General features: G+C 46.4%; 4 protein-coding genes across 9 annotated transcripts in view; 1 reads left to right on the forward strand and 3 right to left on the reverse strand.

Moving 5' to 3' along the window:
* Stx3 (syntaxin 3) overlaps positions 1-1,847 on the reverse strand; it is a 42,798-nt gene extending 40,951 nt beyond the window's left edge. For all 6 annotated transcript variants that reach the window (XR_016538030.1, XR_016538031.1, XR_016538028.1 and 3 more), the window contains exon 1: positions 1,643-1,847. Coding sequence is in view for 2 of the 6 variants with exons in the window: in XM_090347610.1 (XP_090203736.1) it covers positions 1,643-1,672 (30 nt within the window). In the remaining 4 variants the exon portion in view is untranslated. The remainder of the gene's footprint in view (positions 1-1,642) is intronic.
* A 152-nt stretch (positions 1,848-1,999) lies between these two features.
* Positions 2,000-6,078, forward strand: LOC150052534 (uncharacterized). The gene is made up of 4 exons (XM_090347636.1): positions 2,000-2,337; positions 2,828-2,935; positions 4,576-4,620; positions 5,699-6,078. Exons 1-4 carry the CDS (start codon positions 2,181-2,183, stop codon positions 5,746-5,748), a joined length of 360 nt encoding a protein of 119 aa, XP_090203762.1. The 5' UTR covers positions 2,000-2,180; the 3' UTR covers positions 5,749-6,078.
* Positions 6,079-6,108: 30 nt separating this feature from the next.
* LOC150052535 (olfactory receptor 10V1-like) lies at positions 6,109-7,047 on the reverse strand. Its single transcript, XM_090347635.1, has one exon. It carries the CDS (start codon positions 7,045-7,047, stop codon positions 6,109-6,111), a length of 939 nt encoding a protein of 312 aa, XP_090203761.1.
* Positions 7,048-12,631: 5,584 nt separating this feature from the next.
* On the reverse strand, positions 12,632-14,013 carry LOC150052536 (olfactory receptor 10V1-like). Its single transcript, XM_090348706.1, has one exon. The coding sequence runs from the start codon at positions 14,011-14,013 to the stop codon at positions 13,009-13,011; it is 1,005 nt and encodes a 334-aa protein (XP_090204832.1). The 3' UTR covers positions 12,632-13,008.
* Between the last annotated feature and the right edge of the window lie 2,669 nt (positions 14,014-16,682).

Genomic DNA, 16,682 nt, shown 5'->3' on the forward strand with positions numbered 1-16,682 from the left:
CACCCAAGTAAGGAGAAAGAAAAATAATTGTAAGCCCAGCACTGGGTGCCAGTGCCTCAACCTGTAATACTAGCTAAGCAGGAGGCTGAAATCTAAGGATCATGGTTCAAAGCCAGATCCAGCAGGAAAAGTCCATGAGAGTCTTCAATTAAAAACAAACAACAAAAAGCTGAAATGAAGCTATGACTCAACTGGTAGGGCTCCTCCAGCCTTGAATAGAAAAGGCTAAGGGACCTGAGTTCCACTCCCTGTATCATCCCTTCTCCCCCCTAAAGGAAACTAAATTGCAACATTATCCAGGTGGTCAAAGGCATTTCTATTTGATGAAGAGCATTTGATTTGCCTTGCTGTGGATTCACTGAATTCTATGTACCGTGCACCCAACCGCTCTTTAGCACGCAGGCACTCTTGTGCTCAGCCTGCACAATTTCGCATCACATTTTTCAGTGAACAAGCTAGGCTTGGCCTTCAAGGAGTGGACAACCCCAGTTCGAACCCAATCCGGCTCTCAAATGTGTTTGTGAATTACCTGGAAAGATTCAGCAAGAGTTGCATCTGGTAGGTGTAGACTGAGACCTAAGCTGATACACTTCCAACAAGGTGTGTGTGTGTGTGTGTGTGTGTCTGTGTGTGTGTGTGTGTGTGTGTGTGTGTGTGTGCGTCCTGGAGCGTGAACGCAGGGCCTGAGCTGTCTCCCAGCTTTTTGCTCAAAGCTCTGGCTCTACTGCTTGAGCTCCATGTTCAGGCTTTGGGGTGGTTAATGAATTAGAGGCAAGAGTCCCATGGCTTTCCTACCCAATCCGGCCCTGAACCTCCCAATCCTCAGATCTCAGCCTCGGGGTAGGTAGCAGGTGTGCGAGCGCGCGCCGGTACAGCCGGTGCACACTGGGTCACAGGAGGCTGAAGACCGCAGTGCTGCACCCCCGCACCCGTAATCACCCCATCATTACCGATTCGGTGACTCAACGCCTAGCTGCCTGGAAAACCACGCGTTAACGTTTCGCCAGAACAAGTGCCATGTGGCCACCCAATCCTCTCGTCTCCACCGTGTGATTTATTCCCAGACGGAGGAAGCCAGTCTTAAAAGAGGAAGTCGGCTCCGGTCCCCAGCGCTCCTGCAGCCGGGCCGGATCTGCGGCGGTGCCGGGGTGACCTCCCCCCCCCCCGGTGACGGCCCGCTCACCCCAAACCCTGGGCTGCCCCCCGAAGGCGGGCCTGACACCCCACCCCCAGGGTAACAAAGAGGACAGGGGGAGAGGAGGAGACCGACCGGAGGCTCGGGGCCAGGCAGCCGCGGGCGGGCCGACCCCCGGTTGAACCCCAACTGCGCCCCAACACAGCCAACCCCCGCCCCGCGGCTCCGGAGAGCCGCTGTCCAGCTCCGGGGCGTCGGGAAGATCGGAGGCGTCTAGGGAAATCGCTGCCCGGTGATGAATCACGGAGCACATGACCCGGCCGGGGAGGGACGGGTGCGGGATGCGGCGGGGGAGGAGAGGAGGGGGGACCCGCAGGCCTCGGCCGCGCCCCCCCCACCCCGCCCCGCCAAGCCTCGATCTGGGGACTCGACGGGGGCGCCGGTCCCGGGGCAGCTCCACCTCCCGGGGATCCCGCAGCCCCCCCAGGGCCGCCCCGCGGGACTCACGGCCTTCAGCTGCTCCAGCCGGTCCTTCATCCTGGCGCCCAGGTGCCCGCGGGCGGGGAGCGCGTCTCAGGTGAGCGCGCCCCGGAGGAGCGGCTCCGAGGGGCCGGGCCGAGGGAGCTGGGCGCGCTGGCGGAGCCGGGCGGCGGCCGCTCGCTAGGAGGAGCGTCCCGGGCCACCGAGGTCCGCCGCCGCGCCGCCCCCTCCGGCCCCCGCCGGCGCCGCGCTCCAAATCCGGCTCCCCGGCCCGCGCCGGCGCAGCGCTCCCCCGCCGGCCCGCCCGCCCCCGGACCCGCCCCGTACCTGGGCCGCGCCCCGCGCTCCTCCTTAAAGGGCCCGCGGCGCCCGACTCCATGGAGATCTACCAGCCGAGAGGCCCTTCGGTCCGGGTGGATTGCACCGCGGGGCCCCGGAGGAAGATCCGCTGGGCCTCGAGTCCTTCTGGGCCTGGGCCAGGCCCAGACCCTCGGCTGGCTCGGAGGAAGGGCTTTCCGGGTTACCAGGAGAGGAGGCCGGGCTCTGAGCGGCTGGCGATTGCAGGATGCCCACGAGAAACCCAAGTGGACAGCCACCAACCACGGGGACGCCCTGGCCTGCGCCCCACGGCTCGAGGACTCTCGTCCCACCCCGCGGGAATCAGGGGCCCTCGGGTGTCCAAGGGCGAGGACGTGGCCCCCCGGGGCCGGCCGTGCGGCTGGGTGTGTGCCCCGCGGTGACAGGTCTGCGGGTGGACTCGAGCAGGACTTTGCCCTCTGCGGGGACGAGCGCGCCCAGCGCAGGCCTGGTCGGCGGCCGTGAAGCCCAAGGCTGGGCTGCTTGAACCGGCGCTGCGGTGCTCAGCCCGGGTCTTCGCGCTCACCGACGCCCACCCGAGTCTTTCCGAGTCCCACGGGCGGCCCGGCCCGGCCCCGCTCCCGCGCGGCTCTCCCGCCCCCTGGTGGTCGTCCGTGGCACCGGGAGCCATGGACGGTTTTTCTGGTGGTTCACTGGAGAGTCTCACGGACTTTTCCAGCCCCCACGCTGGCTTCGAACCACCATCCTCAGACCTGAGCCTCCTGAGTAGCTAGGATGGCAGGCATGAGCCACCAGCGCCTGGCTGTCTACTCCTTTTTCCGATGTTAGTTGAGAGTAGCTAAGTAACGGAGTCTCCTAGGGGAAACATAATAACTATTCTGATTTTTTTTTAAGGATCATTTTATATTAATAGAAGGGTGGACCCCACCAGCCAGTCATGGACAAGGAAAAAGTCGATTAACTGCAGAACAAGGGAGCTAAGAGAGGAGAATCCATTGCCAGGTAAGGAAGCCTGACACCTAAGCCAAATGGACTGTAGGATCTCCAGATGGGTAGACAGTGGCTTACAGATCCAGGCTCCAGAGGAGCGGCTTCTTTCTCGTGTACTTTCCTTTTTCTCCTCTGTGATGATATTTATACACTTACCTACCAGGTCTTAGTTTAGCTGTTTCCTTATCAAACATAGATGGGATTGATTCACCAGAGCTTGCATTTTGATTATTAATAAATATGCCAACACTTTGTTTCACCTTTACAATCTTAGACAGTATCCTTATATTTTGGGTTCTCTAGTTTCTTTCTCTCTCTCTCTCTCTCTCTCTCTCTCTCTCTCTCTCTCTCTCTCTCTCTCTCTCTCTCTCTCTCTCTCTCTCCACCCCCACCACCCCCACCTCCTGAGTCTCATTATTTTCTAACTGGAATAAAGGACTCAATCTTACTTGACAGCAGCCAGAGCCTGCTCTAGAATAAGTGGGACCATTTTCTATCAGGAGTTTCTTGAGGCATTGTCCCCAGGATGTGATGGGAAGTGGGAAGGGATAAAAGGAACTGCACAGTAGCAAGGGCTGCACAGCTGCAGCCAGAGATGCATAATTGCCATTCTAGCTATGAGAGGAAGTATAAACAGGAGAATTAGCGTTCCAGTTTTTCTCCCTTACAGTTCGTATTGCTTATTGCATGCTACACAATTCATTCTAAAAGGCTTGAAACAATAAATAATGTGGTTGTCTCCATTTCTGTAATCGAAGAATTGGTTTGACTAGGCACTCCAAGTCTCTCACACAACGGCAATTCAGAAGACTGGGCTGAAGGAGGATCTGCTTCCAGGGTTATACACAGTTGCAGGCAGGATTCTGTTCCTCAAGAGCAGTCACACTGAGGACCTCAGCCCCTGGCTGGTCATTGGCTGGGAGAGTCCTTCTGTTCCTTGTATGTCATTCTCTCCATAAGGCAGCTTGCCACAGGCAACTGGATTTCATCTGGGCAAGAAAGAGAGACACAGAGATGGGGACAGGGAGAAGCCACAACCTGGATAATTTAATCTCAGATGTGTCACTCTGTCACTAGAGCCGGGTAACTAGCTTGAGGATCCTATCAGGACATAAAGAGCAGTAGTCAACTCAGGGACTGCCTGACACATAGTTAAAATTCCAAATTCCTGATGGAGTCACTCAGTTTCCTTCTTAGAGCTCTCCCTCTCCTTTTCCTTCTCCCTCTCTCTTCTTGTGGTCTTGGGATTTGAACTCAGAGCTTTGTGAAAATTGCTAAGCAGACATGCTTCTGAGAGTTTTTGCTCTGCTTAGTTTTGAGATAAGGTCTCCTTGTTTTCTCAGGCTTGCATCTGAACCATAATCCTCCTATTTATACTCCAGCCATACCTGAAATAACAAGCTCACCACACCTGGCTTTCTCTGTTGAGATGCGGGCCTCACAAACTTTTGCCCTGGGCTGGCCTGAACTGCAGTCCTCCCAATCTCAGCTTCCCAAAGAGCTGGGCACAATGGTGCCCAGCTATTGGTTAAGATGGGATCTGGAGAACTGTCTGCCAAGGTTGTCTGAAATCACAATCTTCCAGACCTCCATGTTCGGTCACCATGCCTGATTTAAGTTTGTAACCTGCGCAATTCCAACCCTTTCTCCAGGCCTCAGAGTAGACTCACTGAGGAAAAGCATCTGCCAAGATTTAGGTACGTACACCTCTAATGTGCCTCTCTGACCGCATAGACTTCATCACACTCTGCCTTGTTGCACAAGTACCTGGCCATTTGTCTGCCTCCCACACCTCTTGTCAGGTCTGTGAGAGCCCAGCAACTTCATCTCTATGGTCTCAAACTTGAGCAGAGAACCAAAAAGTACTGAGCTAAAGTGTTTGCTAAGTTTAGTAAATGTTTCCTCTTGAAATGTATCCCCTATCTTTCCTCTACCTGTGATTCTCATTATAAAGGGAAGAGAGGGCCGGGAGTTTGGCCTAATGGTAGAGTGCTTGCCTAGCATGCACGAAGACCCAGGTTCAATTCCTCGGTACCACATACATAGAAAAAAACAGAAATGGTGCTGTGGCTCAAGTGGCAGAGTGCTAGCCTAGAGGAAAAAGCCCAAGGACAGTGCTCAGGCCCTGACTTCAAGCCCTAGGACTGGGGCGAAAGAGAGGAGTCTGTTCTTGGTATGGCATCCAAGGTCTTTTCTGATCTGGTCTAGCCTCATAAGCTATCACCCAAGATATAGCTCCACTATTAGCCCCACCAGAAAACACCTCCCCAATACACAAAAGTCTTCCTTTTCATGGATTCCCTCCCTCCTCTGTGAGACATGCCCTTCCTCTAGGTCATCTGGAGAATTCCTACTCACCTTTGAAGGTAGAAACTCTCCAGTGTGTTCCCCCAACTTCTACAGATTACATGTTTTATGTGGAGTCCCTTGAAAAGATGACTGCTAATCTCTCATGGCTACAATGCCTTCCCAGAGAACATTGCGAACTGAGAAATGCCTGGAATATTTTAATCACTTACAGAATCTCATTATTCAATGTCAATGGTAACTACCAATGCATTTTTCAAAAACAGAGCAGCAGCATTACATATCCATACCAAAGCACTAATTCCTTTGAACAACTAACTTACAGTTTAACAAAATAACTCTCAGAAAACTGAAACATGTGCCATGTTGGGGAGAGATCAAACAAAGGGGTCAGATAAATAAATGGAAAAATGAAGAACAGATTCCCCAGAGTTTAAATACTGGAACCATTATTTTTCCCTGTTTCAGAGATTGACAAATCTAAGGCTGAGAAAGGGAACATGACCACTCAAAAGTAATTCAAGACTAACAGTGCACAGCCAAGGATGTACCAGCCTCTATCCCCACATCCTGAAACTATCAAGTCAGTGCCTCTACCCAGCCATGTTGTAGGGTGGCATTCAGAGTGCTTACTTTTTTTTTTTTTTTGGTCAGTCATGGGGCTTGAACTCTGGGCCTGGCTGCTGTCCCTGAGCTCTTCAGCTCAAGGCTAGAGCTCTACCACTTGAATCACACGGCCACTTCTGGTTTTCTGGTGATTAATTGGAAACAACAGTCTCAGGACTTATGTGCCCTGGCTGGCTTTGAACCGTGATCTCAGCCTCCTGAGCAGTGAGGATGACAGGCATGAGCCACCAGTGCCCGGCTTTCCCTTTTGTTTAGAACAGAAGGAGCCTCATTATTGCTTTCTTCAAAGAAACCTTCAGGTCTCTGTTCCTCATGCTGTAGATCAGGGGGTTCAGCATGGGGGTGATGAACGTATAAACCACAGACACAACTTGGCCCCTCTCGGGAGAGTAACTGGAGCTGGGACACAAGTAGATGAGGCTTGTGCATCCGTACTGAAGGAGAACCATGGTCAGGTGGGAGGAGCAGGTGGAGAAGGCCCTGTGCCTCCCCTCGGCTGAATGCATCTTCAGGATCGCAGCCCCAATAAAGACATAGGAGAGAGTGATGAGCAGGAAGGGAATGGTGAGGACGATAACACTGACCACAAACAGAGTGGCCTCGTGTACATGGGTGTCGGCACACGCCATTCTCATAACGGGGAGGACGTCGCAGTAGAACAAGCTGATTTCCTTGCTGCTGCAGAAAGGGAGCCGGAAGATAAGCACAGTCAGCTGCAAGGCCAAGACAAACCCCAGCAGCAAAGACCCCAGGGCCAGCCGGACACACAAGCGCCAGCTCATGATGAGCGTGTAATGCAAAGGGTGACAGATGGCCACAAACCGATCATAGGCCATGACTGCCAGCATGATACAGTCAGCGCTGCCCAGAAAGATGAAAAAGAACATCTGAGTGCCACATCCTGGCAGGGAGATGAGTGTCCTCTCAGGAGAGAGGACACTAGCCAGAGTCAACGGGGCGATGGTTGACGAGTAGAAAATCTCCAGAGCTGCCAAGTTTGCCAGAAAGAAATACATGGGAGTGTGGAGACATGGATTGATCCAGATGGTAAGGAAAATGGAGACGTTTCCACTGATGCTGATTATGTACATGATGAGAAGGGCCACAAAAATCAACATCTGCACCTCGGGGAGTTTGGAGAAGGGGCGGAAGTGAAAGAGGATCATCCTAGTTTGATTTGCTTCTTCCATGTCCAAGGCCCTGGGTCTGTTGAGGACACAGGCGCTGCCCCCTGGGGAAAGGTAAATGTCAGGATCACATACCCTAAAGATGATCCACGCAACTCCTAGCCTCAGCCCTCCAAAAATTCTATACCCGTCATGCAATGTGACCTCTATTCATCTTTGGGTCTCCACGAATTCGCCTCGTCTCATCCCTCACATAAGTAGAATCAAATTCCTACCACATCTTGCTTATCAAGCATCAGTTTTATTCTTGGTGCATCTACTTTATATGATAAGTCAAAAGTATATCATCGTGTAGCTGAATGATAACCCTTTGTGCTGTGTGTCCCTGGTCCATCCATCAATTCACTGACAATGAACTGTCTCCACATCACGAGCTATCATGAAGAATATCGCTGTGACTAGGCTCACATCTTCACGTCAACATGCACAAAAAAATATTAGACTGCGTTTAATATTAAAGCAATAAACATCCTCTTGAGAATGACCATGAGACTGACTAGTTGCTAATTTATTATTTGAATTGACCAATATGAGAAACTTGTATGCTCTTTCTTCTGCTTCCATTATATCATCCATAAAGATAACTAGAATACAGCTAAAGATTTTGTCAAAATTAGTGTACGTGGCCCCACTAAGACCTCCACAAATGTCACCAGCAATCTCTAATACCATTCCCCTCCCATCTCTTGCTGTTAAGCTCTACAAGATAAGCATGTCCATCCAAGACTTCTAATGCATCCCCTTTCTATTACATTCCCATCACGGTTTGCCATTCAATACTCTGGCCTCTGGCCAGTTCTGTTGGCTTTCTGTAATACCATCTCAACACCTGGCTGATCACAAAATTCTTCTCACTGGTAACACCCGAAACAGAGAGCCATTATCATCTCCAACACCTTCCCCAAACCTGAACCAGCTCCCTTTGTGATCTTCACTAAGAGCTGTGCAAACTTCTCTCCTCCTTCCTTCTTCACTGACAATTCAGCCTCCAGATTCTCCACGCTGCTCCATGCACACAGCCTTTCCTACTTCCGCATGTTTTCTCAGTCTAGAAGATTTACTTCCATTTCCCATTCAAGAACAACCCATGGTATAAAGCAGTTTCCATCAAGTTAGGGCATCCTCTAAACCCTCCCTCTGCCTCTTTCCCACAATAGCCATTTACTATTCTGTATAACAAGCAATCTGGTTTCCAACCCACTCCCTATATTCTGAGGCCACCTTAATGAAGGTCACCAAATTCTTCAATCGAACAGGAAGTGCTGGCTTCATTTATGCCTCATTTGAAGCTGTAAGCTACTCACTTGCCCTTGAGTTTCCTCAGCCCTGATCTAGATATTATTCTACCCTTCACCTCCATGAACCGTTCACATCCAGGACCTGAAGAACCTGCCCATCCTTCGGTGACTCACAAAGAGAAAGTTGGGCTGGCTAATCTTCAGTGGTTTCTAGATCCATGATCTACCTTGCGTTTCCCTTATGACAGGCTGGTCTCTAAGAACTAACATTAGCTGAACTCCCTTCACCTCTGGCTGCTGGGTCTTATGGATTTGTTTGTTTGTCAGTGTACTAGAGGTTGAACTCCTGGCTTCACATTTAATTTGGAAGGGGTTCTAATTGTTTGAATCATATTTCCACCCTTCTTTTGCTCTGGTTGTTTCTGAGACGTTTGTGTGGGCTAACCTGGACTGTAATCCTCTTGACACTTTCTGCAGTAGCTGGAGTGACAGGAACATGGTACTACAGTCAGTAGCCTTTGTGGGTTCCCTGAATTCCACCCTCATCTCTGTAAATATCACAACACTCCCTACCTCCCCACAGACAGTCATATACAACAGATAATAAAAACTCATTGAATACTCAAGAGGAAAAAAATACCTTGCATGGCATGGCAACTTATTTTACAATATGCCTATGGTCAGTAGAACTGTATTTCAGGACAAGTTTGTGTGGTATCTACAGTAGCAAACCACTACCATAGGAAACCTAAAATAGGTGGCCCTAAGGGGTGATGTTGACCAATATGCATTGAACTCCTAACGCTGAGAATATGGCCACAAAAATCTATGCACTTCAACACAGGTGCTGTCTCAGATTGTGCTAATTCTAGAGAGTGATTTATGTTGTTTATTTCCACAAACAACTTGTTCTTGATCCTACCTCAGTTGTCTGTACAATTGAACTTTCTTTCTCCTTTTCCTTGTCTCACTCTTTCCTTTACTCTTAACCCCTTCTTAAGATAATAGTTAACATTTAACTTGCAATTCTAGCCTTTTGAGGTTAATGAAGAAGTCTTTTTTATTCCCCATACCAATCCTGGCATAATTGGGGTTGGACTCAAGGCCTTTGCTTGCTAGGCAGGTGCTCTACCACCAGAGCCAGGCTTCCAATCCATTTTTTATTTTTTTGTTGTAAGCTATTTTTCAGATAGGGTCTCATATTTGTCCCAGGAACAGTCTGAGACCATGCTTATACCTGCCGTATTTCTGGGTTACAGGCATAAGTCACCATGCCCAGGCTTATTCCAGCCCTTACTTCAATAAATGTACAAGTCTGGCAAATGTAATGTAACCCTTCTATTAATTACAATAAAAAATATATAAATAAATAAATGTACAATTCCTCTTGTCATTTTCAGAAACAATGAGTCTGTTTCCAGAAGCTAAGTCGAACCACATAGCTCCAGAAAAACACATCTCTCAAACTTACTTTTTTTTTTTTTTTTTTTTTTTTTTGCCAGACTTGGGCTTGGGCTCAGGACCTGGACTTTCTCAAAGCTAGCACTCGACTACTTGAGCCTCAGCACCACTTCCGGCTTTTTTTTATGTATGTGGTACAGAGGAATCGAACCCGGGTATTCGTGCATGCTAGGCAAGCACTCTACCACTAGGCCAAACTCCCGGCCCCTCAAATTTACTTCTTAAATAAGTTTCTCAATTGAAAATATTTGGGGCATACTTTAAGAGATCAGGACATCTCATTTCTCCAAACAAACACACTTTTGCTTGAGTTTTTATTGCCTCCCTTAACCATACAACACACACACACGCGCGCACACACACACTTCTTTGAATGAACCTGATACATAGCTCATTTTTTTCTTCTTGTCTCAGTTGCTAGGAAGCACAAAGCTAAGCTTAATATTCAGTTAGTGAGCATTGCTCAGTGCTAATTTAAAGAATAAATAAGTAAACTCCATTGCTATAAAAATCTTTGACTATATCTATAAGCTGATTTTGATCTCAGGGTTTTACTTCAGGTATTCTATTTTTAAGGACATTTAAAGTGTAATATACAAATAAAAATTCATTCTTTTGCCTTTTTTGTCTTCATCCACAGCGTCGGCGAAGGAGTGAGTAATCTCTGCCCATTCCACTCTCATCTGAGGTCTTCTCAGTGAGCTCCCATTGTATTTAATAGTTCTCTTCCTCCATGTTTGTTTTTTGGACTGGGATTGGGACTTTTCTTTCTTCAAGGCTGGTCCTCTGGCACATCTCTACTTCTAACTTTTTGCCGCTTAATTGGAGATAAGAGTCTCATACAGCTTTCTGCCTAGGTTGTCTTCCAATTACAGTCCTGTAATATCAGCCTCCTAAGTAGTTAGGATTCTAGGTGTGAGCCCCCAATATCGTTCTCAAGCTGGTTTCCTTGCTGCTCAGTTCCAACTCCTTAAAGGTGGGTTGGTATTCTCTAAATCTTTTCTTAACCAGGAAATACAAACACTCAATAATATTTTTCCTCTTTGGTACATTGTCACCCACACCACCTCCAAAGATGTCACCAACATCTGAGTCCTTCCTTTACCACAGAGCTTCTGGGTGTGTAGTTTAAAAAAAAAAAACAAAACTAAGTCAGATTATCTTTTCTGAATGCCTCAACAAATCGCGTTCTCCTAAATGAGAGTAGACAGTTGTTTCCTCACTACTGTCAGGCAACCTAGAGAACAACAGACCACATTTCTAGGGAGACAAATCCTCTTATCCCCCACAAGGATATCTGTGTAGAAGACTTATTGTGGCATGGTGAATATCACTGGCATAAATCGTGATTAATCCAAATCATTTGTAACTCACAGGATCATTTGTTGTTCACAGGACCAGTATATCCCAAGGTGAAGAGCATTCTTTGGTCCAGCCTTTGGCTCTAGCTCGAGTATCCAGGTCTTCCTTCCACCCTTCCTTTCTTCTTCCTAGAGGCCTCGCTGGAAAGCACATCCTTAGCTGAGGCTGAGGGAAACCAAAGTGTGACCTGTGGAGCAGAATGACCGAGGAGTCATGTCTCTCTGAGGATGGCACACATGTAGACAGTGTCTGCAGTTCCCTGCAGCCTCTTCACAAGGGAGGACAGTGGGACTTGGGGATTTGCAGATGAGAAACTCTGGGTTGCTTCCCACTCGCGCTGTTGATCTCATTTCTGGAGAATTCCTTGTCCAAGTCCCAGGAGTCAAACTTGACTTTCCAAGGGACCATCCCCAGTAGGTGTTTGTCGGAGCACAAACAGGAACTGATTGGAGATGGGGTCATCTAAACTGAGGTGATGCTACTAAGCTTAGCTACGTGTTAATCATTTGCTTACACTTTCATTCTCTAAATGTAAGGTAGTTTGGCAAAATAGACAGTCACTGTCGTCTCTGAATGACACAGAGGCATTCTTTGGAATCATTTTATTAACTTATTTATAGTTATAGATGTGTGTTATTGATTTATATATTACTATTAATTTCTGTCTTATCATCATAAGTATATCATACTTATTATTTTATTAATTTCTGGTGTCTGTTATAATCTATTGTTTATTAATTTATTATATTGGTTAAATTGTTGTATTGATTATATCTTATTATTTAATTTTAAATCTTATTACTTTTATTTATTATATCAATTAATTTCTTTGGGTTTTTTTCCTTTTTTATTATTATGTATAGAGGGGTTACAGGTATATTCACCAAATAGAGGATACATTACTTTTCACACACTGATACCCCTTCTCATGTTTTGCTTTTTCTTTTTGATGTCCCTTTCCCTCCCATATCCCTCCCTACTTTCTCTTCATTCTCTAATTTTTCTATACTCTTACGGTTTTTATCTTTGCTTAACTTAATGTGCTAAACATTTTATACTCATTTCTGTGTGTGTGTGTGTGTGTGTGTGTGTGCACATGCAGGTGCGTGTGCATGCATTCAATCAGTTCTGTGTCTTGAACTCAGGGCCTGAGCTCTGTCTCTGAGTTTTTGTTTGCTCAGGGCTAGTGCTCTACACTTGAGCCACAGCTCTGACTTCAGGCTTTTTTAGTGCTTAACTGGAAAGAAGAGTCTCAAGGACTTTTCTGCCTAAGTTAGTTTTGAACTTTGATCCTCAGATCTCAATCTGAGTAGCTAGGATTATAATCATGAGCCACCATCATGAGGCTAGCTGTTCATCCTTTTAAGAATGTCACACAGACAAGGATATTATGCTGGTACACGCACATGCGCACACACACATGCATGCACATACACATGCATGCACGTAAGCACACATACATATGCACAAAAGCAGTACAAGTTAGCAAATAAGGATTGCTTTCTTTCTGGAAGAGTGATCAAATATATTTTTATTATTAAGACAGTAGGATTTGAGCAGGCCTTACATAAAGAGAAAGGTTGATAGGAAATTTGGATGTATCCATCCACAGCATCTACATGCCTTTAAAGACAGGGTAGGGTGGCCTACCACTCAATTACCAGCTGCCACCAGCCTACTGGTCCATTTATCCCTTCTCTTCATCTCTCACTTTCCTGTGCCAGTCTTTAGCCTAAGTCCTAAAGGAGAAAAGGAGGCATGTTTAAGGTGGCAGAGACCAATGTGGGGCTTCATCATTTGCATCTAATAAAAAGTAGAGAAATTAGTGCTGATTATCATTTCACAGGCCAAAACAGTCGTGGAGACATTCTCCTGCACTATATTCTTTTGAGCTTATTGTCTTTTAGATCACATCTCTACTCCTGGTTTGGAGATTTTTTTTTTTAAGGGGAAAGAGTATTTCTGATTTTCTGAAGCAAAACATTCTTGCCAGAAGTTTCCTTACTGCATCAGTCACCTCTTGGTTCCTTATGCTATAAATCAAAGGGTTCAACATTGGGGAGAAAAATGTGTAGACCACAGATACTGCACGGCCTTCCTCGGGGGAGTAGCTAGAGCTGGGGCGCAGGTAGATGAGCGTGCAACCACCATACTGCAGGAGAACCACAAGGAGATGGGAAGAGCAGGTGGAGAAGGCCCGGCGCTTTCCCTCTGTCGAATTCATCCTCAAGATGGTGGCCACAATGCAGCCATAGGACAGGCAGATCAGAAGGAAGGGGATGGCCACAGCGGCCACACTGATGGCAAACAGAGCTGCCTCATGCACCTGGGTGTTGGCACAGGCCAGGCGCATGACTGCTGGCATGTCACAGAAGAAATGGTAGATTTCATTGTGGCCACAGAATGGAAGGTGGCAGATAAGAAGGGTCACTGGCAGCGACAATAAGAAGCCCAGCCCCAAAGAACCTAAGGTCATCATCCCACATTGCTGCCAAGTCATGATGCAGTGATAATGCAGTGGGTGGCAGATGGCCACGTACCTGTCATAGGCCATGACAGCAAGCAAGACACAGTCAGAACCTCCCAGGAGGATAAAGAAGAACATCTGGGTGCCACATCCAGAGAGGGAGAGGCGTGTGTTACCCATGGATAGGATGCTAGCCAGGGTCAATGGAGCAATGTTGGTGGAATAGCCAATCTCCAACACAGCCAGGGCAAAAAGGAAGAAGTCCATGGGGCTGTGAAGACAGTGATCACGCCAGACTGTGAGCCCAATGGTGAGGTTTCCAGCAAGGCTGCCTAGGTCCAACAGCAAGAAGCCCACAAATAAAAGAGAAACCACTGTCTGGTCTGTTGAAAACGGGCGGAAATGGAAATATACTGGTGCTGTCTCGTTTTCCTCTTCCATTACACTAGTTCAAGAAAAGATATAGGAATGTAAACTTGTTCAACCACTCTGGAAAGTAGTATGGAGCTTCCGCAAAAGATTAAACACAGAGCTTCCCTATGTCCCAGAAATTCCACACGGGGCATTTCCCCGATGACCACAGACCAAGCTAGACTAAAGCCACTAGCAAAACCATGTTCATTGCATCCTTATTTACCATCACTAAGATATGGAATCAACCCAGAGGCCCTTCAGTGGATGAATGGATCAAGAAAATGTGATACACACACACACACGCGCGCGCGCGCGCACACGCACACACACACACACACACACACACACACACACACAATGAAATTCTGTACTTCCATCAGAAAGAATGACATTGCCCATTTGTCCTTATGAAAAAAAAAATGGAAAAAATATTGTATTAAGCAAAGTAATCCAGACCCAAAGAAATGTAGGCTGCATGCTTTCCCTCATTTGTAAGAATTAGAATGCTCCTATAAATCTACATGTAAACCCAATAGATAGTAAAAGACAAATAATTACAGGGACATGATCAATTCAACAGGACTCTTAAGCATTCACATTGTGGAAACCAAGGAGGATTGCCTTAGGAAAGGATCACAAGGGCTCAATAGCTATGTGCAAATGATCATATAAAATGATGCTTATCAAAATGAACTCCTAGACATGGAAGCCAGAGCTTTTTTTTTTTTTTTTGCCAGTCCTGGGCTTGAGCTCAGGGCCTGAGCACTGTCCTTGGATTTTTCTCAAGGCTAGAGCTCTACCACTTGAGCCACAGCACCACTTCCAGCTTTTATTTTTCTATGTATGTGGTACCAAGGAATCAAACCCAAGTCTTCATGCATGCTAGGCAAGCGCTCTACCACTAGGCCAAACTTCTGGCCCCCTCCCAGAGCTTTTTCTTATTGTACTGTTTGAGGTTCTTTTCCCTCCTTTGGTGTATTCCCCTTTGTTGCTAGTTTTATTATTATTATTATTATTATTATTATTATTATTATTTCTGTACCCTTTGTTCTGTATATGTTTTTTTCATATATTTTTATTGTAATTAAAAGAAGGGTTACATTATATTCACCAGATAGAAGATGCATTACTTCACAAACATTGATACCCTTTCTCATGTCTTGGTTCCCATTTCCCTCCCCCGAGCCCCACCCCTAATCTTGTTTTCCCCCCTTCCCTATCCTATTTCAAATAACCAAATAAGCATATATACAATATATCAGATAACAAGGTAAAATACTGTAACAATATGAGATAACCAAGAGACAACAAAACAGATGAGAGATAACATAGTATATTAAGGACAACAATCACTCATTATATGGCTTTTGTTTCTATATCCTGGAGGTCCTTTCATTTAGGGTCATACGATATGGCCTTATGTATCTAGGTTTTACTCTATTGTAAATCTGCTAGAAGAGCCCAAGTTTCTACTGATTATGACAAATGAGGGAAACCATTGAGCCTATGTTCCTTTGAGTCTGGCTTACTTCACTTAATATGATTTTTTTCTAAGTCTTTCCATTTCCTTACAAATGGGGTGATATCATTCTTTCTGACAGCAGCATCGAATTCCATTGTGTATAAATACCACATCTTGTTGATGCACTTATCAACTGAGGGGCATCTGGGTTGGTTCCATATCTTTGCTGTGGTAAATAGTGCTGCAATGAACATTGATGTGCTAGTGGCTTTAGTATGTCCTTGTTTCTGGGCGATTAGGTAAATGCCAAGTAGTGGAATTGCTGGGTCATAGGGGAGCTCTATGTTTAGCCTTTTGAGGAACTGCCATACTGCTTTCCATAGTGGTTGAACAAGTTTGCACTCCCACCAACGGTGTAGTAGTGATCCCTCCTAGCTACATCCTCCTCCAGCATATGTTGCTATTAGATTTCTTGATCATGACCATTCTAACTGGAGTGAGGTAGAATCTTAGAGTTGTTTTGATTTTGTTCTGCATATGTTTACCTGATTTGGGGAGGGGAATCACAGAAACAATGGGACAAAGGGACCCATTCAGCAGTGATACTCACTAGACACTATTGGGAGTGAACTACACAAGTTGCGGGGGGGAGGGATTGGGAGGAGGGAAAAGTGGGAGAAAATGATGGGGAGTGACACTGCTTAAAAAGAAATGGACTCTTCACCTGACTTATATGACTGTAACCCCTCTGTACATCATCTTTACAATAATTTTTTTAAATAAATTGAAAAAAGAAAAAGAAAAGACATCATGGGCAAAGTTACTGTATTGTGTCATTGAACCTGAAACAGATCCAGTTTTGTTTAAAAAATAAATCTGCAGTCACTGAAAACTGATCCTCAATGACACCATTAGAGTTCAGGAGTTATCTTCCCATCCACTGCTTCATCTACTAGTTACGCTAAAGCCATGCATCTCCGCATTCTATTTGAATCTAAAAAGTGTCACCAGCTACCTCAGACATTGGTGATAATTAAATGACACTTTTTACCTAAAAGTGCCTCACCCAATGTCAAGCATGCAATAGTCCTCAGTAAGTGAGCATCTATTTCCTTCCTATTTTTACTGTCTCTTTGCACTTTCCCTTCCCCTTCCTTTTTTTGTTTATAGCAAATCTTTCTTCACATCTCCATACTTCCCCACTACTATGACTGTTCTTCCCTCAAAAAAAGCT

Source organism: Megascapheus bottae, chromosome 16, assembly GCF_031878675.1.
Source record: "Megascapheus bottae isolate mThoBot1 chromosome 16, mThoBot2.hap1, whole genome shotgun sequence".
NCBI classification, from domain to species: domain Eukaryota; kingdom Metazoa; phylum Chordata; class Mammalia; order Rodentia; family Geomyidae; genus Megascapheus; species Megascapheus bottae.